The 24190-nt window shown below is 42.6% G+C and overlaps 1 protein-coding gene across 11 annotated transcripts in view; it reads left to right on the top strand.

Moving 5' to 3' along the window:
• ENTPD5 (ectonucleoside triphosphate diphosphohydrolase 5 (inactive)) overlaps positions 1-23369 on the top strand; it is a 39166-nt gene extending 15797 nt beyond the window's left edge. For 9 of the 11 annotated variants that reach the window (XM_032405549.1, XM_032405554.1, XM_032405552.1 and 6 more), the window contains 13 exons: positions 4752-5037; positions 5688-5767; positions 7361-7504; positions 12184-12259; positions 13187-13222; positions 13550-13638; positions 13933-14012; positions 14866-14927; positions 15949-16050; positions 17171-17311; positions 18241-18297; positions 19309-19424; positions 22021-23369. In XM_032405549.1, coding sequence (XP_032261440.1) covers positions 4821-5037; positions 5688-5767; positions 7361-7504; positions 12184-12259; positions 13187-13222; positions 13550-13638; positions 13933-14012; positions 14866-14927; positions 15949-16050; positions 17171-17311; positions 18241-18297; positions 19309-19424; positions 22021-22107 — 1287 coding nt within the window. In that variant the 5' untranslated portion in view covers positions 4752-4820 and the 3' untranslated portion in view covers positions 22108-23369. Of the gene's footprint in view, positions 1-2574; positions 2645-4751; positions 5038-5687; positions 5768-7360; positions 7505-12183; positions 12260-13186; positions 13223-13549; positions 13639-13932; positions 14013-14865; positions 14928-15948; positions 16051-17170; positions 17312-18240; positions 18298-19308; positions 19425-22020 lie in introns of all 11 variants that reach the window. The other 2 variants (XM_032405550.1, XM_032405547.1) reach the window with 1 other exon arrangement.
• The last annotated feature ends 821 nt before the right edge of the window (positions 23370-24190 follow it).

Raw genomic sequence — 24190 nt, 5'->3', positions numbered from 1 at the left:
GAAAACAAGTCCACTCTTTTTGAAATCTGATTCAGTACCTACAGGTCCTTTCTCACACTTGTGCTCTATTCTGGTCCTCTATACTCCATCTATTTGATACTTAAAGTTCTCAGGGTTTTCCTTGTGTCACTTCACCAGGTTAATTCCTACCTCTGATTTAGGACCCAGCTTAGGCCTCTTATCCCTTAAGGAGCCTCCCTCTCCCTTCCCACCTCCATTCTTCCCCTTCTGAGATGAGTTACTTTCCTCTTAGGTCCATTCCTATAATATTCTGCATATTCCCATAAGAGAACTTACCACAGTATGTACATTATAGCTGTTGGTTTACTTGTCTGTTTCTTCTAGTAAGCTGAAGCCCCAAGAGCTGGACCTGTATCTGATTCCTCTTTTGTATCTAGAAACTAGCACAGTGTCTGGTGTACATTAGACATTCAGTAAATGCTTGTTAATTAGATAATTTAATACCCAACTTTCTAAATTCATCACAAGGATAGAAGCCATCAAGGAGTGCAATTAACTTTCCTACTCTTGGGCTAAGGTTGTAAAAACATGAAATAGTAAGGAATTAATAACATTATGACATAGTTACATATTTCATAATTGTAAATATAACGTTATTTAATAATATAAAAACACTAGGTAATCACTGTCCTGTGTAAAAACACAGAATTCAGTTCCTGAGCAACTTCGGCCCTACAAGCAATAATGCTACTAGTTGGCACTTAACTATCATAAAAGTAGATGAACCAGACAATCATGTGTACCCAGAAAAAAAAGTGGCTAAGGGAGGAGTGAAGGATCAAGAAGGGAATGAGTTAACAAAATGCCACGTAGTTAGTTGCAAACTAGCACAAAGGTGAATGTGGTTCATGAAGCTAGCTTGATTCAGAAGGGCTGAAATAGGAACAAAGAGCAAAAGGCAACCAACAGTGACAGCAAGGATTCATGGGGAACAGGCAGATATGAGCAGGTGAGCACCCAAATGGGGCCCAGGTTCTGTGGGATTGTGGTCTGTCTCTGGGTGACATGGAAGAAGGGAATCCGGAGTGTGAAGCTCTAGGGAGGCTGCCTAGGGAGTATTAGTGTTTACTATAGAGACAAAGATATATTGAAAAGACCTTAGAAGGAAATGAGAACAGTGACAAACACTAGCTGGCACCAAGGTCTCAAAAAAATTGAAGAGGGGGCTTTGTTGGGGTGAATAGGCGAAAGTGAGCAAGAGATGTTGAGAAGACCAGTTCTGAAAGGAGAAGTGAATTTCAGTATACTGATGTGTATACTCCCCAGTCTACAGAAAGTAAACTTGACTAGCTGCATTATTTTGAGTAGCATATGAAACATATAATTGACACATTGGAGAAACAATCCTGCCTTGGAAGTTTGGAATCGTGATCTTCCAATGGGTAGGTAATTAATCTCCTGTTGGAAAGAAGTCAGCTATTATATTCTTGTTAAATGGATAAGATCCCGTGCCTGAGTTACTGGATCACTGTTCATCCTTTCAGAGTATTTATTCAACACCTACTGTGTGCTAGCACTGTTCCAATGCCAGGAACACATCAGTGTATACAACAAACAAAAATTCCCACCCATAGATAGCTCACATGAGGATGGCAGGGAGCAGGGAATCTGGAAAAAAAAAAAAAAAACACTGAAGTAATAAATTATACAGAAGATGGAAAGTGCTATGGAAAAAAATAAACAGGGGGGCGCCTGGGTGGCTCAGATGGTTAAGCGCCTGCCTTCGGCTCAGGTCATGATCCCAGGGTCCTGGGATCGAGCCCCGCGTTGGGCTCCCTGCTTGGCGGGGAGTCTGCTTCTCCCTCTCCCTCTCCCTCTGCTGTTCCCCTTGCTTGTGCTCTCTCACTCCTTCAAATAAAAAAATAAAATCTTAAACAAAGAAAAGAAAAAAATAAACGGGGAAGGAAGGTAGAAGATGTGCATGTGGCCAGGTGGGTTGCAGTTTTAAATAGGATAGACAGGGAAAGTCTCAAGATGACATCTGAGCAAAGACTAACAAAATGAGCAAGCTTTGCAGGCTGGGGTCACATGAAAAAGGATGCCGTTCTATATACTCTAAATTATAAGCCTTTCTAGTACCATTCTTAGCGAATCTTAAAGAAAAATGAGATTGGAAATGGTGTTAGAAGGTAGGGATTGAAAGCAGAAGGGGTTATTGGATGTTTTCATCCTTTGCTTTCTCTAAAATCTACTGTTTGTTTACACTGAGCACCTGGTATGACTCTGCACTTTTTCACGCCGTGAAAACAGATACCTAGCATGCATTTTTTCCACCTTGAAATCTCTTTTGGAAGAAAAACAAATGTTTGCTTAATGGAAATCGAAGCTGGAGAGGTTTTTCAGAAACCACAATAATAGAGAAAATATGAGTGAGCCCGGCGAAGCTTCTGTGGAATTAGTCACAGAGGTAGAGGAAGGCTGATGACTGGAAAGCCCCTAACTATTCTTCCCGAGGGAAAAAAAGGGACCAAGGGCTGGATATGGCTTGAGCCCTGGACAGGGCAAGGGTCCATTAATACACAGAGAATCTGAAAGGGTTGTTTTTGTTTTCAGTTATTTAGATTGATCTACATGATTAGCCTGTTTGCTGTAAAAGAACCCGCCAAAGGGAGTGATTTAAGATGTGAGTATGAATCTGGCCAAGCAGTTGCCCTATTTCAGTGTTGTTTACCTGGGATAAAGTTTCCTTTGAGACTATAAAAGGTTTTTGGTTGTTTCTTCTCCCTAGCCAAAACCTTTATTCTTAACTATCAAGTAGAAGTCCAGCCTTGAATTGTGTTCAAACTGATAATTCTAACTCTGCCTTTCAGTACCTCAGAACTACTGTAGTTATTTTAAATAGTTCAAACTCCAAATGCAGTTAACTTCAATTTACATAATTTTATACAATATGTCACCTTTGGGAAGAGAGACATTTTGATAAAATGAACCCTAGGAGGTCAACAAACTTGAGAATGAGAATCCTCAATCTGTATTCCAGATATACTCAGTTATTCTGTTAGAAATAAAGGGACTGGACAATGGGAATTTGGGAATTAGATCTTGATTAACCAGCTACTTACATAGGGAGAAGTACAGAGATGAAAGCTGGAACAGGACACTCAAAACTGTTTTGAGCAAAGTACATAAAGGGCAATTAAGGAAGCCTTAAATGTTAGAGGATTGTTATGGCATTCTTTATGAATACCAGGAGAAAATGAAGCCTGGAGCAAAGACAATATAGCTCATCCAGGAGACATTTTTTCATGTAACCCTGCTCTAGGTTTTCAGCATCATCTTTATCCAACCTACTATAATACACAGATCTAAAATAAAACTGAGCACTAATGCTAAGATTTTTGTCTTTGCTAAGAACATATTAAGAAATATAGGCAGTAACTTGCCATAAGGGAGGCTTTTGGAATCAGAGAAAAAAGAAAGGTTGGCAAGAATGAAGACTGATTTCTAATCAAGATTTCACCATTGACCTGCTTTATGACTTTCAGCAAGTCAGTGAACCTCTCTGGCTTAATTTGCCCATCTGCCTTAAGTGTTTTTTTGGGTTTTTGTTGTTGTTGTTGGTTTTGTCTTTTTTTTTTTTTAAGATCTTATTTATTTATTTGTCAGACATACAGAGAGAGAACACAAGCAGGGGGAGCTGCAGGCAGAGGGAGAAGGAGGCTCTAGCTGAGCAAGGAGCCCGATGTGGGACTTGATCCCAGAACCTTGGGATCGTGACCTGAGCCAAAGGCAGACACTTAACCAACTGAACCACCTAGGCGGTCTTTTTTTTTTTTTTAAGAGAGGGCGTACAGGGGGAGGGAGAGAATCCTAAGCAGGCTCCACACCAGACATGGGGCCTGATGCTGGGCCCAGTCTCACAACTGAGATCATGACCTGAGCTGAAATCAAGAGTCGGATGCTTAACTGACTGAGCCAGCCAGGTGTCCCCATCTGCCTTAAGTTCTTACTGGGATAACATGGCCTGAAACCTGTGAAGGATGTTTTTTAAAACCATAATGATCCGGGAGCCTGGCTGGCTCAGTTGGAGGAGCATGCAGCTCTTGATCTGTGGGTTGTGAGTTCAAGCACCATGTTCAGTGTAGAGATTACTTAAATAAATAAATAAACTAAAAAAAAACCAAACAAACCCACAATGGTCTGTTTAAGTGTTTTTAAATTAAGCTGATGTCCTTAAAATGTGACTGTATGTACAAGCCCCTGGCAGTATTACTGGTCACAGGTAGCGGTCCAACAGCCTGAGTTCTGAAGGCTGTAGATACCCCAGTGCTGGTGACTTTATAACTTCTTTGTAACTTTATGACTTTAATTCAGAAATTGGAACATCTTATATCAACCAGAAAAGACAAAAGAGAGGGAAAGAGGGAGGGAGAGATGGTTAGTATATGATCTAAAGACAAAATTGTCAAAATGGAAAAGGAGTCAGTTAGACTCAACAATAAGAGGAGGGTGGCAGAGAAGGCCTTGAGTATGAGAGACCCACCGTACAACTGAAAGCAGAGAAGGGGGAAATGTATTTTAAATCCCATTTTCCTTTTGCAACCAGATACTCTTCAGAAAAAGGTGCTAGGAGCCTATGTTACCCTGGTCTAGCTTGTTATGCTGGTTAGGAAAAATAGAGAAGGAGCACCTTGGGGGAAGGGGTGGGATTTCTGTAGTGGGTGTTTCTTCCTTTACAGGTATAAACAAAAGACCAGTTGGTCTAACCATGTGTTTCTTTGTCCTATAAGCCACTGCAGGTGTATGAACAGCATTGTTTCTGCAGCAAAAGCCTAGACTCACCACACCTTGGGAAGAGAATGGCCACTACCTGGGGGGCAGCCTTTTTCATGCTGGTGGCCTCCTGTGTTTGTAGCACTGTCTTCCACAGAGACCAGCAGACTTGGTTTGAAGGTGTCTTCCTGTCTTCCATGTGCCCCATCAATGTCAGTGCCAGCACATTGTATGGAATTATGTTCGATGCAGGGAGCACTGGAACACGAATTCATGTTTACACCTTTGTGCAGAAAATATCAGGTAAGTGTAACTGGTACCCTCACCAGTGCCTATTAATCCACACTTCAGCATCTCCTTCCAGAAACAAATGTGCTGAGAGAGTGCGATATGAATTATGGTAACTTACAGCTACTGAATGTCTTTCCTCAGAGAAGATTTTGGGCTATAATTGAACATATGGTTTAATTCAGTGTGAAATTAGATCTGGGTTGCCTGTAGTCTGAAACCCATATGTCCAAGAAGTATAGCTGTAATTTGTCCTTTTCTCTAAAGTTAGTTGATGCTCCAGGGTCCAGAATATTGAGAATATTGGAAGTGGTCATGAGAGAGGATCACTGCCATCCTTGGAGAAGGAGATGAAGGGACCTTGAAGATTAACTTTTTCTGAATTTCCAGTGTTCTCAAGTTACGTATAGAGCCTAGAGGCAGCAGTAGGAGCTAGGTATCCACCCTGAGAAATGCCAGAGGGGCTCTCAAGAATTGCCTGTCGTCTTCTGTCCCCCTACCCAATACTCCTGCAAGCCACTCCTCACAGGTGGGATTACTTGGGATGGCTTGGAGGAATACCAGGTTCATCTAGTGGGTCATATGATACAGAGCCCCCTATCAAAAGCAGCCTAACTTTTGGTAATTAGCCATCTCTCTTCTGTTTTGTTCCACGGACAAAATAGGACAGCTTCCAATTCTGGAAGGGGAAATTTTTGAATCTGTGAAGCCAGGACTTTCTGCTTTTGTAGATCAACCTAAGCAGGTGAGTTTTTTACAATTAGATGTTTAGATTCTTAATGCTTTGATAACTCTACCACACAGCCGCTGTTAAATATCTCATGCTGTTCACTAGTGATATTGAGGCCATGTGTAAGATCAGTTTTCTGTCCTCAGCTATACTGGATAACAGAAATTATACACCCCAAGCTCACTAGGGCTTGGGCAGAAGGAAGTTAGAATAGATTGTGGACATGCAGGGATGACGCCATCTTTTAAGAGATTGTTCCCTTTGTATTTACTGTTTAAGATTTTGAGTTGAAGCTGTCAACTGCATTGATTAATGTAGATGCAGAAGATGGACATGGAGTTCTATAGAGTGTGAGGTATAAACATGGCAGTTGAGGCAATGTAGACCCGATGAACTTCGTTTCAAAGTACCCTGATCTAGGACAGACCATGCATGCCTATACTCTAGAAATTAGGCAAGAACTTATGAAAACAAAAATCTTTGCTTATTAGAGGATGAATGAAGAGTTTTGTCGTGACTATATTTCACATTTGAGCACCCATAACGTGCTACACCCAGTGTGTCAGAGACCAGAATATTGAACTTTGGTAGCAAATGTAAAGGTATTGTTCCGTGTTACAAGCATAATCATTAACCAAAGGAAAACCTTATATTAAAAATAGCTTGGCGGGGGGGGGGGGGGGGGGGGAATGTCCTGGGGCACCTGGCTGGCTCAGCCGGTAGAACATGCAACTCTTGATCTCAGGGTTGTAGGTTCAAGCCCCATGTTCTGTGTAAAGATTACTTAAAAATATAACCTAAGAAAAAAATGGCTTGAACTTGAAGAACTGAGAAGATGTTTATTTTCTCAGTTCACTGTTATGAAATGGTAAATACATCAGAAAATTAGGAGCTGTTGAAAGCAACTACGTTATCAGAAACTGATTTGACATGTAGAGAAGATTGTGTTGTGGTAGTTAATAATTATAATAATTTAGAGGCAGCGTGTTGTCAGATTAGATGTTCACTCAGGGAAACAGTGGATTTGAAATAATGGTTTTTAATTTCATAAATTTAGTATCTACTGTGTACTGTGTGTGTAGGTGCTGGTGATGCACATATGAACCTGACGTGTTCTGTCCTTACAGAGACCATAAAAACCGTAGCACGACAGCCACCCCAGCGTTTGTGTGGCAGGTATACGCACTCTGCCTCATCTAACGCGCTCAGCAGTTTTGTAGTGTTATGAGGTGTATCTACCTCATATATATATGGGGAGGAAACCAAGCCCCTGTGTTAAGACACAGGGCTAACAAGCAAGTCTTTCTAAGTCCACATCCAGTGTTTTCTTCACTGTACCCAACTTTCTGGCCTAAAGCTAATTTATGAGGCACAAAATAACAGTCAGTTATAATGACCATGCTATGACAGAATCATTTTTGTTTTTACTCAATCGAAATTAAATGGATTTTCCTTCAAAGAAGCCTACTTCTCTGGGTTTCTTCTACAGAGCAGAGTGTGCATGGAGCCCTCTGCTGCCTCACTCTTAATACCCCCAGAACATGCTGAGGGAAGAGACAAGTGCCCCTAAATGACTTTCACTGGATGAGTAGGTCATCTCTTTTGAAGGGTGCTGAGACTGTTCAAGGACTCTTAGAGGTGGCGAAAGACTCAATACCCCGAAGTCACTGGAAGAGAACCCCAGTGGTCCTGAAGGCAACAGCGGGACTGCGCTTACTGCCAGAACAGAAAGCCCAGGCTCTGCTCTTTGAGGTAATTTTTGAAGTCCTTTGCATCTTGGATGATTCTTTTTCCCTATGTGAATATTTTCTTCGTGGGTTTTTAGCTTTCTGGTGCGTGACTGCTACCTTTAGTATTCCACCGTTGCTGAAGCACTGGGGTAACTGGGCACTTATTCTAGCTACTTATTTACATTTTTAAATGTTACTCTTGAATTTATACAGCTTTTCCTAAAGAAGTTTAAAGTACTTTCTGTCCATGATGTTCTTCATTCTCCTAATTTGTTAAAGCATAATCACAGAAATTATGTTTAGCCCACTTTATTGAGGTAGAACTTAAAATTTCTGCATTTTAAGTGTACAGTTAAATGAATTTTGACAAATACAGAAGTTTCCTTGTATCCCTTTGCAGTCAGTTTCCCCCTCTCCTGAAGTCAGGCAACCACTGATCTGCTTTCTACCATTGTAGATTAGTTTTGCTTGTTCTTACATTTCATATAAATGTAATTACACAGTTTATGTTCTTTCTTTTTTTTTTTACATCTGACTTTTTTCTCTCAGCATAAAGTATTTTTTTAATTAAATTTTTTATTTTAATCCCAGCATAGTTAACATAGTGTTATACTAGTCTCAGGTGTATGGTATTAGTGATTCAGCAGTTCTGAACATTACTCAGGGCTCATCATGATAAGTACACTCTTAATCCCCATCACCTATTTCACCCATGCCCCCTCACCTCCCCTCTGGTAACCATCAGTTTGTTCTCTATAGTTAAAGAGTCTGGTTTTTTGTCTCTGTTTGTTTTATTTCTTAAATTCCACATATGAGTGAGATCATATGGTATGTCTTTCTCTGACTTATTATGCTTAGCATTATACTCTAACTCCATCCATGTTGTTGCAAATGGCAAGATTTCATTCTTTACGGCTGAGTAATATTCCATCGTTTATATATACCATATCTTCTTTATCCATTCATCTGTTGAAGGACACTTGGGCTACTTCCATAGTTTGGCTATTGTAGACAATGCTACAATAAAACCATAGGGGTGTATGTATCCCTTTTAATCAGTGTTTTTTGTATTTTTTGGATTAATACCCAGTAGTGCAATTACTGGATTGTAGGGTAGTTCTATTTTTAACTTTTTGAGGAACCCCCATACTGTTTTCCACAGTGGCTGCACCAGTTTTCGTTCCCACCAGCAGTGCATGAGGGTTCCCCCCCTTTTTTTTAAACATCCTCCCCAACACTTGTTGTTTCTTGTGTTTTTGATTTTAGCCGTTCTGATAGGTATGAGATGATATCTCATTGTAGTTTTGATTTGCATTTCCCTGATGATGAGAGTTGTTGAGCATCTTGTCATGTGTCTGTTGGTCATTTGTATGTCCATTTCAACTTCTTGTTTAGATAAAAAATTTAAGTAGGAAGCTTTTTTAAACTCAAAATTGTTAACATTACTGAACATTTATTTTGCAAAAAGCATGTAAACTAATAAGATTTAAATTACGTATTATGAAGAATATTTATAGGTGGGATCCCATTATAACAAAAATCACAGTTGGGGCAGGGCGCCTGGGTGGCTCAGTTGTTAAGCGTCTGCCTTCGGCTCAGGTCATGATCCTGGGGTCCTGGGATCGAGTGCCACATCGGGCTCCCTGCTCAGCGGGAAGCCTGCTTCTCCCTCTCCCTCACTTGTGTTCCCTCTCTCACTGTGTCTCTCTCTGTCAAATAAATAAATAAATAAATAAAATCTTTAAAAAAAGAATCACAGTTGGGGCGCCTGGGTGGCTCAATTGGTTGAGAGTCCAACTCTTGGTTTTGGCTCAGGTCATGATCTCAGGGTCATAGGATCAAGCCCCGAGTGGGGCTCTATGCTCAGTGGGGAGTCTGCTCAAGACTCTTTCCCCCTCCTTTTCCCTCCCTCTTTGCCCCTCCCCATGTGTGCATGCTCTCTCTCAAGTAAATAAATAAAATCTTTTTTAAAAAATCACAGCAGGGCGCCTGGGTGGCTCAGTTGGTTAAGCGACTGCCTTCGGCTCAGGTCATGATCCTGGAGTCCCTGGATCGAATCCCACATCGGGCTCCCTGCTCGGCAGGGAGTCTGCTTCTCCCTCTGACCCTCCCCCCTCTCATGTGCTCTCTCTCATTCTCTCTCTCTCAAATAAATAAATAAAACCTTTAAAAAAAAATCACAGCAAAAAATGATTCTGTATTATAAGTATGCTAATTCAGAGCTCAAAATCCATTTTCCTTTGACTATCAGCACAGAGGGCCTTAGTCCCTTGTCCAAGAACAAGCTGCCTAGCATGTCTGCATGAGAATCTGAATCCTGATTCCTCATTCATTTATTCATTTATTCAGCATATGAGTGCTTACTGTGTACTGGGCACTGGTGAAGTTCCCGGGGGACATGCTGCAGGGAGCAAAAAAATGACAATTAGTCTGTGTCCTGGTAGAGCTTGCATTCTAGTTGCAAGCGGACAGAAAACTAAACAACTCACTACGAAGTATGTCAGGTACTGTAGATGAGATGGAGAAAGAAAAGCAGGGGAAGTCAACTAGGGAATGCTGGTGGTGGTGTGGAGGGATACTGCTTTAAATAGGATGGTCAGGGAAGACCTCATTGATTAGATGCATTTGATCAGAGGCCTGAAAGGAATAAAGAAGCAAGCTATACAAGACATTTATAGGAAGAATATTCCACGCAAAAGAAATAGCAGGTACAAAGGCCTAGAGCATGAAATGTGCTTGGCATGTTCAAGGAACAGTATCCGGGAGGTCAGTGCAGCTGGAGGGGAAGCAAGTGATGGAAGGGAAGTCGGAGATGAGGTCAGAGAGATGTGAGGGGTTTATCATGTAGGGCCTTAAAGGCAAGTGTAAGGACTTTGGCTTTTTCTCTAAGAAGGAAGTCACTGGAGGGTCTTGAGCTGAGAGGCAGGATCTGACATCTGTTTTAAAAGCACCACTCTGGGGGTGCCTGGATGGCTCAGTTGGTTAGGTGTCCAACTATTAGCTCAGGTCTTGATCTCATGGTTGTGAGTGTACATATACAACCTGCTTTGTGCTCCATGCTGGGTGTGGAGCCTACTTAACTAAAAAAAGGGACAGGTGCCTGGGGGGTTCAATTGGTTGGGCATCTGACCTCATGGCTCAGGTCATGATCTCAGGGTTGTGGGGTTGAGCTAGCTTTGGGCTCTGCGCTCAGTAGGGAGTCAGCTTGAGATTCTCTCCCTCTCCCTCTCCCCCACCAACACGTGGACACACTCTCTCTCTAAAATAAATAAAGATAAATCTTTAAAAAAAAAAAAAAAAAAGAGGGGCGCCTGGGTGGCTCAGTCATTGAGTGTCTGCCTTTGGCTTGGGTCATGATCCCAGGGTCCTGGGATCGAGCCCCGCATCGGGCTCCCTGCTCAGCGGGAGGCCTGCTTCTCCCTCTCCCACTCGCCCTGCTTGTGTTCCTTCTCTCACTGTGTCTGTCTCTGTCAAATAAATAAATAAAATCTTTTAAAAAAAAGAAAGAAAGAAAGAAGCACCACTCTGGTTGCTGTATTAAGAATAAACTGTGGGGGCGCCTGGGTGGCTCAGATGGTTAAGTGTCTGCCTTCGGCTCAGGTCATGATCCCAGGATCCTGGGATCGAGTCCTGCATCGGGCTCCCTGCTCAGCGGGGAGCCTGCTTCTCCCTCTCTCTCTCTCTCTCTCTCTCTGTCTCTTACGAATGAATAAATCTTAAAAAAAAAAAAAAAAAAGAATAAACTGTGGGCAGGGGAGAAAAATGGAGAAGGCAAGAGCAGAAACTCTCTTTCTGTGTTTATTCCTGTTTGCTTATCTGTCTTCTCTTTAAAAGCTAATTTATAGATCACTTAACTGGCTTTTCCTGGATGAAACAGAGTCCAGAGGTCATCACATGAAGTGTTTCATCCTATCAGGAATGAGAACAGCCAGCAGACCAGAGTTCCTCCTATTCCTGTTTGGAAAGTCTCTCCCTTGCCTCGTGATAATCATATTAAAAAATAAGACATAACACCCATGTCGCTGACCTATATTTATGGAGAGTCAAGGGTGTGTGAGATGTTCATTCCCATCTCCTAAAATAGGATAAATAAATCTAGATCTGGGGTCTCTGTGGACTCATGAGGCCTCAGCCATGTGCCTGAATCTAACAGGGGCTGACAGCAGAGTACCCCAGCCTATGGACATGAGCCCCCTTTATGAGCAAGGGCAAAGACCTGCAGAATTTGGTGCGAGAGTAGAAGAGATGTTTCTATAGCCTCAGGAGCTGCCCAGTCCCAACTCTTCTCTACCATCCGTTTATTTTGTCATCTAAGAAATGAAGTGGGAAAGGGTTGTCCTAGCTTCGTGCCCAGGCAGGATTAATAAGCTGTTAAAAAAAAAAAAATTACAGGATCCTGATTTGAGCTGGAAGGGATCAAATGTATGCCCTTTCCTAGGTCCAGTTCACCTATAAATTTCAATAGTTTGGTTGAGATTTATTTTAAAGTCAGAGGAATTCCTGTGTTTTTTGTTTTTACAAGAAACCAGTAATGGCTTGTGTAGTTCCTTCTCTAGTTTTTTAGGGAAAAGGAATGTTCTGCTAACATTTTATCTAGGGAAATGAAGAGTGTAGTTTTCTAAGCCTTAATAAGATATAGCCAAAATATGGAAATCTTCTTTATTGCCTTAGGGAATCCAGACTTTTTCCCTTTTTCTTTAGGTAAGAGAAATCTTCAAGAAATCACCTTTCCTGGTACCAGATGACAGTGTTAGCATCATGGACGGATCCTATGAAGGTGGGAGAGGTGTTAATACATGTTCTGAGGGGAGAGGGCCAGGATTAATAAAAGATTTGATTAAAAGAACTGGGAATAGGGGCGTCTGGGTGGCTCAGTCGTTAAGCGTCTGCCTTCGGATCAGGTCATCATCTCACGGTCCTGGGATCAAGCCCCGCATCGGGCTCCCTGCTCAGCGGGAAGCCTGCTTCTCCCTCTCCCACTCCCCCTGCTTGTGTTCCCTCTCTTGCTGTGTCTCTCTCTGTGAAATAAATAAATTTAAAAAAATCTTTAAAAAAAATAAAGGTTTGCCTGGGTGGCTCAGTTGTTAAGCGTCTGCCTCTGGCTCGGGTCATGATCGCAGGGTCCTGGGATCGAGCCCTGCGTCGGGCTCCCTGCTCAGAGGGGAGCCTGCTTCTCCCTCTCCCACTCCCCCTGCTTGTGTTCCCTCTCTCCCTGTGTCTCTCTCTGTCAAATAAATAAAATCTTTAAAATAAAAAATTAAAGAATTGGGAACGGGGATGGGGTGCTGAAGTAAAAGGAACTAAATAAGGAGAAGCAAATAAGCCAGGAGGGATGGGCTAAGAGGAAATGGAAGGACAGGGAGAAGGAAAATGTGTGTTTTAGATACAAAATTTTATTTTTATTTTTATTTATTTTTAAAGATTTTATTTATTTATTTGACAGAGAGAGACACAGCGAGAGAGGGAACACAAGCAAGGGGAGTGGGAGAGGGAGAAGCAGGCTTCCCGCCAAGCAAGGAGCCCGATGTGGGGCTCAATCCCAGGACCCTGAGATCACGACCTGAGCTGAAGGCAGACGCTTAACGATTGAGCCACCCAGGCACCCCTAGACACAAAATTTTAGAGAAAAAGACCAAAAATGAGGTCAAGGAAGATCGGGGGGAAATGCTCTGAGATGTAATCCCTGTTTTTCTCTCTCTTTCAGGCATCTTAGCTTGGGTTACTGTGAATTTTCTGACAGGTAATACATTCTCAAGCTTATTCTAAGACATTAACTGGGTTTCGTACAGGGTCAAAGAGTAAATAACCCTTTTGCTTGTACTGTGTTTAAAAAAAAAAAAGGGAAGGAAGAGATAGGAAGTTAATGTTTATACCCTGTCTTCAAGGCCTCAGCTACCACAAGAGTCCCTATAGGTTAGCACTCACGTACAGCCTCCGGGGCTGGGGAGCAGTGGAGTGTTTATGGAACACCTGCAGTATACAACAAGAGCAGGAGAGAGATTGCAGACAGAGGAGTGTTGGGCTGTCCTGGAAGCAGAAGATACTCAGAGCTGGCTCTCATTCACAGGTCAGCTGCATGGCCACAGCCAGGAGACTGTGGGGACCCTGGACCTGGGGGGGGCCTCCACCCAAATTACGTTCCTACCCCAGTTTGAGGTGAGTTATTTACACGAAGGCTGGTTAGCAGCCCACTTGGCAGGCATATCATGGTGCCAAGAAAGTGGTGCCCCATTTTCAGACAGTAGCTCCGCCACAGTTAATGACTGGGTATGCTTCCCCTGCCCACCCCCCAACCCTACTGCTCAGAGTCCCTTTGATTCCTCCAGCCTTGTGAGATCAGCAGCTTAGTCTGTCTCTTTCATCTCTGATTTTTGGGGGGAGGGACAGGGATGGTGGTGTTAACACCTTCAGACAATTGCAGATCCTGAATAGTCTTTTTCTGATTTGCAGAAAACCCTGGAACAAACCCCTCAGGGCTACCTCACTTCATTTGAGATGTTTAACAGCACTTATAAGCTCTATACACATAGGTGAGGAGGGGGACAGGGAGGAATAATACTTCATGTTGCATGATTGTCCTAACTTTTCAAAGCATTTTCACATCTGTTATTGTATCTGACTAGCCTTACAAAGTCTCTGCCGACCCCCAAAGGTCTGGTAACTGAAACCAGAGCCACTTACCGAAGCCCAAGGACCCAAGAGGTTTCTCCATTCTTGGCCTCAAAAGTATAGAATAAAGGGTCAAAAGTTTTCTCTAGAGAGGGGTGCCTAGGTGGCTCAGTCAGTTAAGTGTCTGTCTTTGGCTCAGGTCATGATCCCAGGGTCCTGGGATTGAGCCCCAGGCAGGCTCCCTGCTCAGAGGGGAGTCTGCTTCTCCCTCTCCCTCTGTCGCTCCCGCCCACTTATTCTCTCTCTCTCTCTCCCCCCTACTCTCTCTCTCTCTTCCCCCAAATAAATAAATAAATAAATAAACTTAAAAAAAAGTTTTCTCTAGCGAGAGGACACTTGAAGAATCTTCAGCCAAAGATCTCTGCCAACTCCTTGAGTTTGCTTTCAGATGTTCAGAATCCATCCTTGGATTTGATCACAGTGGGGCTGGAAGCTAAAGTAATGAGAGCTTTTCTGGGCATGGTTCCCAAGGTGGGATCCTAGAAAGTGTCACTGGCTCTGGCCTTTAAATCATAGGCATGGAAAGTTCTGGATGGCCTTGATCTGAACTGTGCAGAAATTACCACTTGTCCACACAAGATGAAGAGGTCACAGAGAACAAGGTTTTCCCCTCTCCAGTGGAAGACAGAGAAACCATACTGCTTTTGAAAGAGATAGCTTTAGGCTGGAGATCTTCAGGACCAGCATGAAATTAGTCAATCCTGTGTTTTACAGTTACTTGGGATTTGGATTGAAAGCTGCAAGACTAGCAACCCTGGGAGCCCTGGAAACAGAAGGTTCGTCTGGTACCTGTGCTGGTTGGGGTGTGGTGAGAGTGACACCCATATGCAGCTTGCCTTTCCCCTTCCTTCACAGTGATTCTGTAAAGGAAAGGGTTATGCTGATTTAGGAAGCATGTATTGTATAATGGACATGATAATAGCAGATTCCTTTTCTACTTTATGTTGCATTCTGTTGTCTTAGTATACATTATTAGCCATTTCTAGAATGAAGTCTATATATAGGGGCAACACCTGTGACCAGGAGGCTGCTGCAGAAATTCAAAACTCCAAGAGTGAATGTGGCAGAAGTTTGCTCAAGCCCTTAGTTGTTCATGGGAGGCGCAGGAAGCAACATCAGTCTACTTGCAAAGGTGGAGTGACTGAGCAACTTTATTCATCTCTTCAAAGGTGGTAGAGCAGTTAAGAGCTCAGCTTTTGGGGTCAGGCAGAACTGGGTTCAGTCCCACTTTGTGATTTGGGGCAAGTTAGCTAAACTTTCTGTGCCCCTTTCCTCACCTTATATGAGATTTTGCATTTAATATACTTTTTATGGTGCCTGGCTCACAGTACACTCTTATTGTGATGATGATTGTATAGCATTTCAGAGTTTACAAAACATCTTCAAATGTATTTCATTTAAGCCTCACAACAACCAATGAGAAAAGTAGAACAGTATTTTTTCCCTTTTTTTAGGCAGGAAGGAACTTATTCCATTGTAAGTTTTGGATTTCTTTGAGATGTGATGAAAGCCATGGACCCCTCTGGCAAATGCAGAGATGCACAAAAATTTATCTGTAGTTTTAGAGGGTTCACCAACCCCAGAAGGCCCATCTGTGAACCCTGAGTTAAAAAATCCTGTCGTAAGATGAAGTCATGGAACTACCTACTTTTTGGTAATTCCTTTTAACTTGACTGGCTTCTTGCTTGCATGGGTGTGTGCATGCTTGTGTGTATGCGTGTGTGTGTGTCTCTCTCACTCTTGCACACACCCTCTCTCAAATCCTTGCCTCTTACTCTGTGGTCTGGCTTCTTTCAGGGACTGATGGACACACTTTCCGAAGTGCCTGTCTACCGAGATGGTTGGAAGCGGAGTGGATCTTTGGGGGTGTGAAATATCAGTATGGTGGCAACAGAGAAGGCAAGCGATGTTTTTTCACGGTTGATATTACCTTTACAGGGGCGCGTGGGTGGCTCAGTCGTTAAGCGTCTGCCTTTGGCTCAGGTCATGATCCCAGAGTCCTGGGATCGAGCCCCGCATCGGGCTCCCTGCTCCGCGGGAAGCCTGCTTCTCCCTTTCCCACTCCCCCTGCTTGTGTTCCCTCTCTCGCTGTGTCTCTCTCTGTCAAATAAATAAATAAAATCTTAAAAAAAAAAAGAAATTACCTTTACAGTAGAAGTCTGGAAAAGTTCCATGGGAAATGTTTTCCAGAACTCAAGAGAAGCTTGTCTTTTGCAGGGACTCATTCCAAATAGATCTTGGTATGCAGTAGAGGAATAATGTGAAATGACAGCGAACAAGGCAACCATCCCTATGTCCTGCTCTTTCCCTGCCCAGGTGTTGTGGATCCATTAGAAACTTGTTCTTTTTTTTTTTTTTTTAAAGATTTTATTTATTTATTTGAGAGAGAGAAAGTGAGAGAGAGAGCACAAGAGGGGGTAGGGTTAGAGGGAGAAGCAGACTCCCCGCCGAGCAGGGAGCCCGATGTGGGACTCGATCCCGGGACTCCGGGATCATGACCTGAGCCGAAGGCAGTCGCTTAACCAACTGAGCCACCCAGGCGCCCTAGAAACCTGTTCTTAACCTGGGTCTAATGCTTTAAGGGTCTCTGCCCTCCTCAAGGAGAAACTCTGTCTAGAAACTCTAGATCCCATTAATGTTTAGCTTTTTAAATTATAGTAACATTTAAAACTGAGACATTAGAAGGAATAATTCATCTTGGTATTATAAAAAGCAAAGACCTTAAAATCAAGGAAAAATCTCAATTTTTCCAGTGAAGGAAGCGGTGAGACTTCTGGATGCTTCTGGCTTGAGTTGGATATGGCTATTTTTGGTGAACACAGGTTTGGGAGGGAAGCTGCCATGGGGAAGCAGGTGCCTTTCCTCCAGAGTGACAGGGCTATGGAAGTTTGTTCATCTTTGTCAGCCCTTTGTCCTGAGCCTCAATATTCTGCTTTCCTTGATCCTCCTGTTGTTTCTTTGTTGGCTCCCGACAGCTCGCCTCAGCGAGCTTTCATTTTTCTCACCTTTGCTGTGGCAGGGGAGATGGGCTTTGAGCCCTGCTATGCTGAAGTGCTGAGGGTGGTCCAGGGAAAACTTCACCAGCCAGATGAGGTCCAGAAGAGCTCCTTCTACGCTTTCTCTTACTATTATGATCGTGCTGTTGACACGGACATGATTGGTAAGTTTACTCCAGGAATCAGCCTGGGGAGGGAACTGGGCAAAGCTGTCCTGGGGAAGGGAAAGGGAGAAGAGGAGCATTTGAAATGCTTTGTCATAAGTGATCACACTGTTCTTCTCCAGTGCTGGCTGTTGGATGACAATTGCTGCAGTGGAAGGGTGAATATGATTTAGAATCTTTTGCTAGAAAGTGGCATAAAGAGACACATATGAAGTCTGTTTTTTAAATATTTTTATTGAGGTATAACTGATATAAAATAAAATATGAATATTTAAAGTGTACAGTTTACTAAGTTTTGACATAGGTGTATACCCATTAAGCCATCACCAAATTCAAATAATATGTCCATTACCCCAAAAAGTTTCTTACTCCCCCTTGATAACTTTTATTTTTTATTTTTTATTTTTTTAAAGATTTTATTTATTTATTTGAGAGAGAGAGAATGAGAGAGAACACATGAGAGGGGATAGGGTCAGAGGGCAAAGCAGACTCCCTGCCGAGCAGGGAGCCCGATGCGGGACTCGATCCAGGGACTCCAGGATCATGACCTGAGCCGAAGGCAGTCGCTTAACCAACTGAGCCACCCAGGCGCCCCCCCCTTGATAACTTTTATTTCCTTATCACAATAGTAATGCTTTTTGTTAGCTGTGAATGTATGTGTATGATCTGTGATGGCCTGAGATATGAATTAATTTCCTATTTTCTATTTTTTTAACAGATCAATTTTTTTATTGTGGTTAAATATACATAGAATAATTATTAATAAAATAGACTACATAGATTATATTATATGGCTATGTCATGTTTGTTTAGCCCATTCTGTAATGTTAGAAATTTTACTTATGGTTTTTCATTATTATAAATAGCACTAAGATGAATTTCCTTGTTTCCTTGAAGGCTTTTTGACATTAGCTACTGTTTCATTTTAGATTATGAAACAGGGGGTGTTTTAAAAGTTGAAGATTTTGAAAGAAAAGCAAGGGAAGGTAAGTGCCAGTGGAAGCCCGTGAAGGCAAGTCCATGCATCTGCGCCTGCGAACTGCAGTGACCCGAAAGTGACCTAAAGCACCGCAGTCAGCAGAAAGCGTCTCAGAAGGCTGGTTTCCTGTTTTTTTGCCAGCAATTAAAAGCATTAAGTGGCATAGAAATCCATGGGAATACAAGAGGCTTTGGGGAGATGGTGAAAATCTTTTCTTCTTTCTACATTTCTTTCTTCCTTCCTTTTTTTTTTCTATTGAAGTATAATTGACGTACAGTGTTATATCAGTTTTAGGTGTACAACATATAGATTTGACTATTCTATACATTATCCGGTGTTCGGCATGATAATATAGTCACTATCTTTCACCATACAATATTATTACAGTGTTACTGACTATATTCCCTATGCTGTACTTTCCATCTCTGTGACTTATTTATTTTACAGCTGAAAGTTTGTACCTCTTAATTTCCTTCACCTATTTTTCCCATCCCCCTACCCATCTCCACTCTGGCAACCACCAGTTGTTCTATTTAAGAGTCTGTTTTTTTCTTTGTTTGTTCATTTGTTTTGTTTTTGGGGGAGGGTTCCACATATAAGTGAAATCATATGGTAGTTGTCTTTCTCTGTCTGACTGAACTTCACTTAGCATAACACCCTCTAGATCCTTCCAAATCATAACAAGTGACAAGATACCATTCTTTTTTATGGCTGAGTAGTATTCCATTGTGTGTGTGTGTGTGTGTGTATTATGTATACATATGTATAGAAGAAGATGTATGTGTATATATAATATATAACGTATAGTACATATTATACAATGTGTGTATAATGTACATTATGTATACATACACACACACCACGTCTTCTTTATCCAGTTCTAGTCTTCATGACTCCCCAGCATCAACCACATGGAGAATTCTGCTTTGCTTATCCTGAGTCTATATTTAGAGGAAATCATATACCTGCCAGTTGGCTGCAAACTTGGATTCCACTCTTCACTCTCCCTCCCTTTCAGTGTGTGATAACTTGGAAAACTTCACCTCAGGCAGTCCTTTCCTGTGCATGGATCTCAGTTACATCACAGCCCTGTTGAAGGACGGCTTTGGCTTTGCAGACAGTACTATCTTACAGGTAAGAGAGAATCACAAAACAGTCCACTTCTTTGGGAATTAGGAAAAGCACTTGTGTAGTAATCAGAGTGGCTGCAGGTGGAATTATGCGGGGTTTTTATTAAGGATGTGGGCAAAGCGCTGTGTAAGACACCATGAATGTGGGAAATTAGCTTGATGCGATGGTAGCTTCTAAGTATATTCCCAGGCACGCTATCCCAGGGGTCACAGAGCATAAAGGCTTATATCCCAAATCAAGGTGTCCAAGTCACATGGTTTATTAAAGCAAGTTCAAAACTCAGGGCAAGAAGCAAAGGGAAGAAAAGGGTTAGGAACACACAGGATAGGGTGCAGGCAGGTTGGAAGTGCCATACTTCCAAAATCCTGGGTTCATATGTCCTGCCTCTCTCTCTGCTGCTGATAGTATGGTTATAAGTACTAGAGCTGATCAAGGGGGTACAGGGACAGAAGGTGCCTGTGGCCATCAGACAAATTTGCTCAATTTAGAGAGGCACGGGGGCAGGTACACTGGCTGGTAGCATTCACTCATTAGCCCATTAGATGGTTTTATTTGGCAGAGGACAAAAGGGTGTCACCAGTGAGTGGCTTATTCAAGTTCTCAGTAGTGTTGAATGCCTTGTGTATTTGTAGTATGTCTTATGTATTTTATATGTGTCTCATATATTTAGTGTCCCTTGAATCTTGGGTCCCTCTTTGTCTTCCTGTTCTGTCCATCTGTTTCAGCACATGCAGGCTCCACTTTATCTGTAGGAAATTATTTATCTATTCTAAACACATCTTTTATGTTTCGTCCAGCCCATTTACTTTGTTGTCTTCTGTACCACAATTGGATAACTGTACATTATGGTTACAAAGATAATTAAGATACAGTCTTATCCTCAAATAGCATATAGTCTCTTAGAAGAGATGTGACAGAAATACAAGTATGGCACAGGCGACTTTGAACTCTGGGGTCAAGTAGGTAGACTCTACTTTGTTTTTGAAGTGCCCTTGCTCGTGCCACTTCCCCTTCCTGTTTCCCCACTTCCAGATGAGTTTACATTGCTTCCTTTCTTGTGTTGCACAGATTTTGTAAACTCATAAACTTTGCATTAAATCCACTAAATTTGGATTTAACGCGTTTGTCTGACAAGAATATCGGCATTTAAGGTGCTTAACAAGGAATCACTTGCCAGTAGACTCAGTATCACATATATTTAAAGGACGGCTCCATTGTCCATCACATCTGGGTTCACGTTCTGAGTCTGCGAGCTTACCAGCTCTGTAACCTTAAATGACTTACTTCCTCTAACTCTGAGGTTTCTTGTCCAAACTTAGGGATCTTTAGCATACCTATTTCATAGGGCTGTTAGGAAAATTGAGATACTGTACGTAAAGCACAATGCCTGGCACATAGTAAGTTATTAATCTTGGCATTATTAGTGTAGGCATTTCACACCAGTTGGGGATAGATTTGTGGATAAGAAAGGTCATCCTAAGTCCTTAATACATACAAAGTTTACTTCCTCTACTTAAGGATCAACAGTAACCACGTCATTTAAAGACCGTTTTCTGCCATTTCCAGTGCTGGCATCCTTTTCATCTTTATCATTTCAGTGGTAGCAGAATTAAATTCAGTGACAGGCAGTTCCCTGGCCCAGAGGTCACTTCACTTCAACTTCTTTATCCCAGGCTGTGAGCCCAGTCCCAAGGGCAGAGGAGCATTTGGGGGTGGGGGTGGCACTCCCAATTTGACTCACGTGCCGCAGACTAAATCTCAAGGTGATGCTCACATGCCATTCTTCCCAGTTTTTGGCACAGTGCCTAGCGTAGATTTCATCAGGTCACTGCAGAAGTATTGTATCATAAGAAAGTAGTTCTAGAAAGAAAGACTAAATCCAGTCCACTGGTTTCCAGACTCTTGTGTGTGGTGTGATCAGTGGTAGCATCGCTGTTCAACAGAAGCTTACACAGAAGGCCGGTAAAGCTGATCAAAGTGGAGCTGTCTGGTGGAAGCAGAGGAAGGGGGCCTGGAACCCCTTTAGCATTTGGCCTCCCTTTCTCCTTCAAAGCACTTCCAAGAACTCCTAAGAGTCTAAAGAAAACAATTTGATAAATACTGACCTAATCCGTTTGTTACGTAGTGGAGGAAACAGGTCTAAACACTTGCCCAAAGTTACTGAACTAATTGAGGCGCAACCTGTCTAGAAGGCCTTAAATGCCTTGATTGGTTATTAATTAGTGCTTAAGAAGTTTCGGTTGTTTACAGAGTATGAATTGAGAACTTTAGTATGTTCTTTGCTACCCCTAAATCTATTCCCAACTCCTCGTGTATTTAGTTCCAGGATTAGGGAAAGAATTCAGAAGCCTCTGTCTAGAAGGCCTGGGTGAGACCACTTCCTGGGCCAGAAGATTCAGAGGCCAGATTAGCAGGTGTAAGCCACAACAGGAGGGAAACTGTTACGGGGGGGTAGTGGGAAGCCTCCCAAGACTGGCTACCCCAAATTTTACCTTGGTTTGGCCATGTGGATGATCTTTGTAGATACTCTCTGCCTCTGTCATGCTTGCTAGAGTTGAAAATTGATGACAATGTGAGCTTTTATTTTTTTTCTCAACAGCTCTCAAAGAAAGTGAACAACATAGAGACAGGCTGGGCCTTGGGGGCCACCTTTCACCTGCTGCAGTCTCTGGGCATCTCCCACTGAGGCCAGGCCCTCCTTCTGAGGACTGCATTCTCCAACAACCTTTTGAAAAGTAGAAGGAGAAAGGACTCAGTCATGTTCTGAGCTGGTCTGAGGATAGCCTGGACTGAAGCCAGCAGCTGGATTCGTCAGGTAGAAGGGGCTTTTGGACACAGGTCTTGCCCTTGAGTCTAGAGATTTGGGTCTAATTAATTTTATACCTCTAATGTGAACTGTTGACCTAACCACTCTGCTTGCACAGCTGGCGCCAGAGTCTAAATCTTTGAGATTCTTCGTGTGTCACAGAGCCAAAAGGAATAGCTTTGGAACCTAACCTTGGAGAGCCCAGGGACAGGTCCCTGGGAACCAAAGAAAAATCTCATTTCAATCCTTTGAGTGCCTCATTCCTTTGAACATACTATTTTCCTTTTACATGTTAAACTAAGCCCACCAATTGCAATCCTGTGAGCTATCAACATCAGTATTTTTCTCCTCCCTACACATTGCCATGTCCCACCCTTACTTCCACCCACCTCCCCTAAAAAAGAGAAAGAAAAAAAATACCTGGTTTTGCTTTTTTCATGTGTAACTCAAGGGGGGAAAAAAGGTAACGTATCTGAAATTATGTGATCCTGCTTCATGCCAGTTCCAGTCAGCCAGCTGAGAGCCATCCTAAATCTTGGCAAGATGGAGAGCAGTTCTTAGCTGTGCAGACCCCAGCTTAAAAACGGAGGACAGCCAGTCTCTAGGGACAAAGTTTGGGAGGGTCTGGCTCCCTTGAATAGACCACCTTCTTTAATCAACTTTTAATCAGACAACCCTGGGATTAACTAACATATCCAACTTTATAGGAATGTGTGTGTGTTCAGTGCCCATACCTCCTCCCAGGCTAATGTGTTTAATTTCTCATCCTAAACATGTTTTCTTTTTATTTCTAAGAAATGCATCTACCCTGGCCTCTAGATTTTGGTCACAGCTCCTTTCAGTTTGCCCTTTTATTCTCTGTTTTTTAGCGGTATCTCTTCTTGCCCTGGCCCTGATCATTTTAGCTAACTTCCTCTAAATTATTTGCCTAGTTCCACAGTTTCTGAGATCCTTCTTGGTGGTACCTAACATTTGATTTGGTTGGGCATTTGGGCCCCCATCAGTACAGTGGATTCTCTTTCTGAGTTTGATGCTCAGAGCTCTTGATTTTTGTGAATTATTTCCCCTAAAAGTCATTATCTTGTATTTTTTTTTTAAGATTTTATTTATTTATTTGACAGAGAGGGACACAGCGAGAGAAGGAACACAAGCAGGGGGAGTGGGAGAGGGAGAAGCAGGCTTCCCACGGAGCTGGGAGCCCGATGTGGGGCTCGATCCCAGGACCCTGGGATCATGATCTGATCCAAAGACAGATGCTGAATGACTGAGCCACCCAGGCACCCCATTGTCTTGTATTTTTTTTTACATGACATTATTTGCTGCTTGTCTACCCACTCGAGTGCTATTGGACTTGAAAGATCTTTCTATAGTCTGGCTCTTTTGCCTTGGCTCCTTGCCTCCAGCTTCTTCCCAACAGTTTATAGCTCCCCAAACTTGTAGCCTTCACAGTAGATTCTTTCAGATCCTTCAAAAAAATGCTAATATACCTGGCACTCACATTGGTTCCTGGGGAACCTTATTATTTTAATTTTATTTATTTGACAGAGAGAGCACAAGTAGGCAGAGTAGCAGGCAGAGGGAGAGGGAGAAGCAGACTCCCCGCTGAGCAGGGAACCTGACGTGTGGCTCAATCCCAGGACCCCAGGATCATGACCTGAGTCGAAGGCAGCTGCTTAACGACTGAGCCACCCAGGTGCCCCATGGGGAACCTTATTTTGTAGTCATTCCATTGAGTCAGTATTTGACATCTGGTATGTGCAAGTAACTAGGCAAATTTCCATATCCTCATCCCCCAAATTTTAGTTGTTTTTTTTTTTTCAAGATTTTATTTATTTATTTGACAGAGAGAGACACAACGAGAGAGGGAACACAAGCAGGGGGAGTGGGAGAGGGAGAAGCAGGCTTCCCGCAGAGCGGGGAGCCCGATGGCAGTGCTCGATCTCAGGACCCTGGGATCATGACC

This window comes from Phoca vitulina, unplaced genomic scaffold (assembly GCF_004348235.1).
Source record: "Phoca vitulina isolate PV1807 unplaced genomic scaffold, GSC_HSeal_1.0 scaffold7, whole genome shotgun sequence".
NCBI lineage: Eukaryota > Metazoa > Chordata > Mammalia > Carnivora > Phocidae > Phoca > Phoca vitulina.
The sequence above is the reverse complement of the archived record's forward strand: the minus strand, read 5'-3'. Positions and strand labels throughout refer to the sequence as shown.